Here is a 6000-nt window from a genome sequence, read left to right as displayed (position 1 = left end):
GTCTGTGCTCTCTGTGTATACCTGAAAAGCTGGGAGGTGAGGCTTTTTCTTCCCTAAAACCATCTGGCTGGCACTTGGGCCTGGGGGTCCCCACCAGAGACAGTTTCGCGATTGGCCCCTGGCGTTAGTCTTGCCCAGGGCCCTAACCCAAGAGACCTGTATTGCAGTCCAGGCTCCACCCATTTCTGAAACTGCTCTCTCTGCCTATATAGAGCTTTGGTCCTTTTCATGTAATGAGCTCATTTGGGCTAGAAGGTAACCTCAGAGAAATAATGATCCCATTTCATGGCTAAGGAAACTGAGGTTCTATGAGATGCAGCAGTCTGCCCCGAAATTCCCAGCTAGTGAGCAAGAGGGTAGAGTTCACATCCAAGATTTCTGCCTTTACCTGTGCTGACAGTAATCGCTAGCCACGTGTGTCTAATTGTTACAGTTAAAAAAGTTAAAAATCTACTGTCTCAGTCCTACCAGTGCTCAATAGCTACAAGTTGCTGATGCCTGCCGTGTCACAGGGTATGTAAATAGAACATTTCCATCATTGCAGAAAGTTCTCTTGGATAGCACTAAGCCTTAGTGACACCTTGAAGTTAAAAAAAAATGTCTTGAGTCCTGATTCTTACTGATGAATTTGAGCAAGTTATTTATAGTCTGTGCCTCAGTTTCTTAAAGTGGAGATAATGTAAATCTGATACAGTACCTGCCGTACAGGTACTGAATAAATAGTAACTGATCTTTCCACCAGCCCAGCATCCAAGCTGTTTGGTAACTTCCATTGTGCTGGATGTGGGGGATGACATCATCCCTGTCTCAGGGAGACTTGGGGGCCAGTAAAATGCCTCGGTGTGTAAATAGGTGCGTTGAATGAAGCATTATCAGATTCACTACTGGAGGTCTGGGGGGGGCCCACAGGGGGTGTTTTTATGGAAGAGGATGTCAGGAAAAGTTTCAGAAGGGTTGGCCTTTGAGCTGAGTTTTCAAGAGTTTCTTCCATGTGGCCAAAAGGGGGTCTCTTGAAACAGGACAAGGTACTGTTAAAGAAAGGATGGAGGGGCTGGGGGTGGGGGCAGCTTGGACAGCTGTCATCCCCTTTATGACATTACCTCTGTGACTCTCCCCCTCCTGCCTTGCAGAATTAGGTGTGCCCTTCTCTGGGGCATATGGCTGTATCCTAGCTTTGCAGTGAATGTTGCTCTCAAGAAGGTGCTCACAGTGAAGGTGGATGTCCAATAGAGTATGGTAGCTGCTCACTCAGCCCTCACAGGACAGCATTGCCTGGGTGAGCCAACCAGAGCTCTCATTTGTCACAGATCCATCTCCCAGGGTTCAGAGCCCCTAAAACCAAATTTGCTGGCTGGTGAGTACAGACTGGATGGTTGCCAATCAGCCAGTCCTCTCCTGACGGCATGCCTTTTGGGAAGCCCAGTCACCAGCCACAGGGTTGGGAAGGGTGATTTCAGTGGTTAGGGTTGGCTGGACAGCTTTGTGGAGGACCCACCGTCACTGTATGAGCAGATCTACCAGTGAATAAAAAAGCTGGGTTCGTGGACTTTGCTTGAGTGGGCATTGCTAGAGTTTGCCTCGCAGACTGTCCATTTGGTACTTGCATTACTGATAGGCAACCCTCTGAGTGATGACATGGACTTGTGTTTAATAGCATTTCTTTGTGTGTGTGTGTGTGTGGTACGCGGGCCTCTCACTGTTATGGCCTCTCTCGTTGCGGAGCACAGTCTCCGGACGCGCAGGCTCAGCGGCCATGGCTCAGGGGCCCAGCCGCTCCGCGGCATGTGGGATCTTCCCGGACCGGGGAACGAACCCGTGTCTCCTGCATCGGTAGGCAGACTCTCAACCACTGCGCCACCAGGGAAGCCCTAATAGCATTTCTGTTTCAGAGTGGGGCTCTGGAGTCAGATCTGGGTTCCAATGCTGCCTCTGCTGTGCGATTTAAGGCAAATTATTTGACGTCTTGGAGCCTCATTTATCTCACCTGTGACATTTGAGGTTAACACTTTCCTGCTACTTCCAAAAAGGTTGCTTACAGTCTTGTCTTGCGGGCTGTTGCATAACTTGTTTTTTTCCGCAGTCGACTCAAACAATGATACTTTATTTCCGAGGGGTTTTTTTTGGGGGGGGGCGGGGTGTGTTCTGCACTTCATTATTTTCCCCATAATACTGCCCTGGCTTTCAAATCTACCCCCAAGGACCTTACCCTAGCTCCATCTGCCAGGTCCTGCAGGTCTCACCAGGACACTGGCTTCGTCTTAGCTCCCCAGGAAGGTTCTTACTCTCTCAGGGCTGTTGCTGAGAATTTCCTCTCCCTGGAATGCTATTCCTCCCCTGGCAAACTCCTCAACACCTTTGCATTCTGTAGGCTTCAGCTTAAATGTCATTTCTTAAGAGAGGACATCCTTGATTACCTTATATAAAGTGTGCCCCCTTCCTAGTTTCAGTTCATTGCTTGTTCATTGCCCTTATCATACCTACACCTGTTTTATTCCTGTGTTGCTTGCTTTTTGTTTGTTTCCCCTTCACTTGGCTGTAAGCTCCGTGAAATCAGGGACCATCTCTAGGTTGTTCTTCCGGTCCCCAGCACCTAGCTCACCACGTAGCATGTGGTCCCCTATGAATACTGCGGAATAACTGAAGCCCCAGAAAGCGCTGGATAAAGACTCAGGACTCTGTTAGAAACTGGCGGACCAATGAGTGCTCTGCGCTTCCAACTCCAGCGCCCTGTTCATTAAGGGTCTGGGGCAGGTGAGGCTCGGAGTTTGGCCTGCTGGAAGTAGTCCCACTGAACCAGCCACCCGAGGCCTGATTGTGCCGGGTGAATGGTTTCTAAGGCGACAAAAAACAGAGGGCGGGGCCTCAGAATGGAGGGCCCAGCTCGGGCACCGAAGGGCCCTCCTGCGAGACGCGGCTGCGCGCGGAGGGGAGGCGGGCTCTGGGGCCCTGGGAACGCGCGCGGCGAGGGGCGCACGCACGGCCCGGCGCGGCGCTGCTCCTGAGAGCGAGGGAGCTGGGGGCTGTAGCCCGCGGCTCCACTGTCTGGTACCGCCAGGACGCGGGTCCCGTGTGCAGCTGGCCGCGAAAGCCGCTGCCGCCCGAGCCCTGCACCAGTCCCCCCGCCCCATGGCCCTGGGCGCGCCACTGCGAGTTCCAGCTTCCAGAGGAGGCTCCGGCAGGCGGCCAACGCTGCGCCGGCAGCCCAGCCTCGGCGCTCCGCCTAGGCTGCGACCTCGAGTCCTCGGCCTACGGCAGCCACGCCCAGGGAGCCGCGGATCCCTGCCCGCCCTGGGCCCTCGCCTACCCCGGCCCAGGAGGACGACCCGCCGCAGGACGGTGAGGCCCTTTGCGGCCCGCCCCTCCTGGCCCGAGTCAGTTGGGGCCAGGACCAGAAGACTGGGGGTGGACGTGGGGATCCGGAGAAGAGCTGTAGAGGATGAGCATCCGGATGAAGAGTGGAGAGAGAGGAGGGGTGCCTACCCCAGCCCCACTGCGCATCTTTCTGCAGGTTCTCTTGTCCTTTGGCGAGGATTCTCCAAGGCGTCTCTACACATGGGCCGGCTCAGAAACGCCAAGATCCACGTGGAGAGAGCTATCAAGGTCGGAGGGAGCTTGGGGGTCTAGAAAGGGCCTGGAGAGTGGCTCATCCTGCCTCCCTGCACTATTTTCTCCCATCCTTAGAAAACATACAAGAAAAAAATCCTTGATCCCACACCCATCTTCAAATACTTCCCCATTTTTCAATACCCCCTTCACAGCCAGACTTCTTGGCAGAATTGTCTACTCCACCTGGGATTCACTCCTCAGCTCCCACCACTCTGGTTCCCTGCCCTTCCCTACTCCCATCGGGAACCACTCTAGTCAAGGTCACTGGTGACCTCCAAGGAGCCAGATCCAGCAGTCAGTCCCTCTTCTGTCCTGACCTTGGTTTGGCACCTTAGGCACCGACCCCCCCCCCCCCCCCCCCCCCCCCCCCGCCCACATACCTTCCCTTTTGGCTGTCTGCACACTCCTAGTTCTCCTTTCTCCCTCCCTGGCAGCTACTTTTCAGTTGCCTTTGAAGACTTCTTGGGACACTCCTGGTTCCCTGGGTCCCTCTCCACACCTGTCTCCTTGGCCGTGAGTCCAGTCAGTGTGCTGTGCCTCCTCCATGCCCTTTCCAGCCCAGCCTGTCCTCTAACTGCACGCGCCAGAGATCCAACCCCCCACTTGACATCTCCACCCAGGGAACATCAAAGCATTTCAGACTCATGTCCCAAACCATACTCTTGATTTTCCTGCCCAAACCTGTTCTTCTCCCTACTCTCTGATCTCCTCCATCTCCCAGTTGTTCAAGCCAGAAATCTGATCTTTCTGTTCCCTCACCCACACATCTAATCCCATCAGCAAAACTAGTCTCTATTTCCAAAACGAATCTCACCTCTATTGCCTTGTTCCCATCCATCTCCACTGTAAGAACCTGCAGAAAGCACAACAGCCTTCTGCCTCGTCTCCCTGCTTCCATCCTTGTCCCCTCCATCTGTTTTCCACACGACAGCAAGCCAGCAAGCCCCACTTACAGCCTCCAACTATGTCACTCCCTCCCTTCACTTTATTGCTTCATGCTACTCTTAATATAAAATTCAAGTTCGTTCCAAGGCCTGCAGGACCTTCCACAGTCTACTCCTACCTCTCAGGAGGTCTCCCCCTCATTTTCCATACTCCATTCACCCTGGCTTCCTTCCAGTTCCTCCCAACCTCTCCAGCCTCAAGACCTTTGCACGTGCTTTTCCCTCTGCCTGAACTGCCATTTGCTGGGCTCTGCACATTCCTGGCTCCTTCTCAGCCTCCCCTGACTGTGTTTCTCTGGGTCCCCATTAAGATCCAGTTTCTCGAGCTCGCCAGCCTGGATGTAAATTCCTGCTCTTTCACTTAACCACTGTGTGGCCAAGCTACTCAATCTCTCCTATGTCTCTGTTTCATAACCAGTTAAGTGGTGATAATAGTATCTATTAAAAATACATATCATAGTAATGTATGTAAGTGATTAACACATAGAAGGTGCTCAGTAAATATTAGCAAATAAATATAGTTACTCTTGTGATGATTATTATGTAGATTATTTTTCTATTTATTTATAGCCTGTCTCTTCTACTGGAATATAAAAATTTCCTGAAGGCAGAGGCCATAGCTGTCTGGTTCACCATTATATCCCCTGTGACAGGCACTTAGGCTATACTTACTGAACAAGCATTCTTCTGTCACCTTGCAGCAGAAGAAGATTTTCATGATCCAAGGCTGCTACCCTGTGATCCGGTGGCTTTTGCGCCGGAGGGGCTGGGTGGAGAAGAAGTTGGTCCATCACTTGGGTACCACGCTGCCACCACCACACAAGGATCTGGGTGACAGTGACACCACTGAGGATGGTGAGCAATCCCTCCCTTTCCCCAAACTTCCTGAGTCCCATCCCTTTGGTTCCCGCTGTCCCAGGGTTGAGGCTGTGATATGGGCCTGTGGGGTGGGGACAGGGGCCTTACCAGGCCTGGTCTCTGCATCCACAGAGGACGAAGATGAGGATGAAGCATTCCGGCTACCACAGCTGTTCGACTTCGATGATTTACTGGAATTTGATGACCTGCATGGGACGCATGCTCTGATGGTGAGGGCCCAGGGGGCTGGACAGGGGTCTGCTTCGTTTGAGGGAGAGCACTAGAGTCCAGCTGGGTGACCCCAGACAAGTCCTTTCCTTCTCTGGGCCTCAGTTTCCCTATCTGTGGTAAAAACGGATTGGTTCTCTAAAGCCTAGGTAGGCCAGCGGAGTGGTGAGGGACACAGACAAGGCTGGCCTGGGTTCAGAACCGTTTGCTAGGTTGTTATCAGGAGCCGGCACAACCTGCACGCCTGGTCATTTCCCCCTTCCAGATAAAAACCCCACAGTTCATCTTCCCCCGTCCCCAGCAAGGGAAGGCTAGCAGGAAGGGCTTACAACATTTTGAAAGAGGCTGATATGATCTTGAGGAG

General features: G+C 52.9%; 1 protein-coding gene across 1 annotated transcript in view; it reads left to right on the top strand.

Annotated features, from left to right (window-relative positions):
- Positions 1-2763: 2763 nt before the first annotated feature.
- TTLL3 (tubulin tyrosine ligase like 3) overlaps positions 2764-6000 on the top strand; it is a 29956-nt gene continuing 26719 nt past the window's right edge. Inside the window, 3 exon segments of the mRNA XM_032647391.1 lie at positions 2764-3600; positions 5252-5405; positions 5541-5638. Coding sequence (XP_032503282.1) covers positions 3127-3600; positions 5252-5405; positions 5541-5638 — 726 coding nt within the window. The 5' untranslated portion in view covers positions 2764-3126.

Source organism: Phocoena sinus, chromosome 11, assembly GCF_008692025.1.
Source record: "Phocoena sinus isolate mPhoSin1 chromosome 11, mPhoSin1.pri, whole genome shotgun sequence".
Classification (NCBI taxonomy): domain Eukaryota; kingdom Metazoa; phylum Chordata; class Mammalia; order Artiodactyla; family Phocoenidae; genus Phocoena; species Phocoena sinus.
This window is presented reverse-complemented; position numbering and strand designations above follow the sequence as displayed.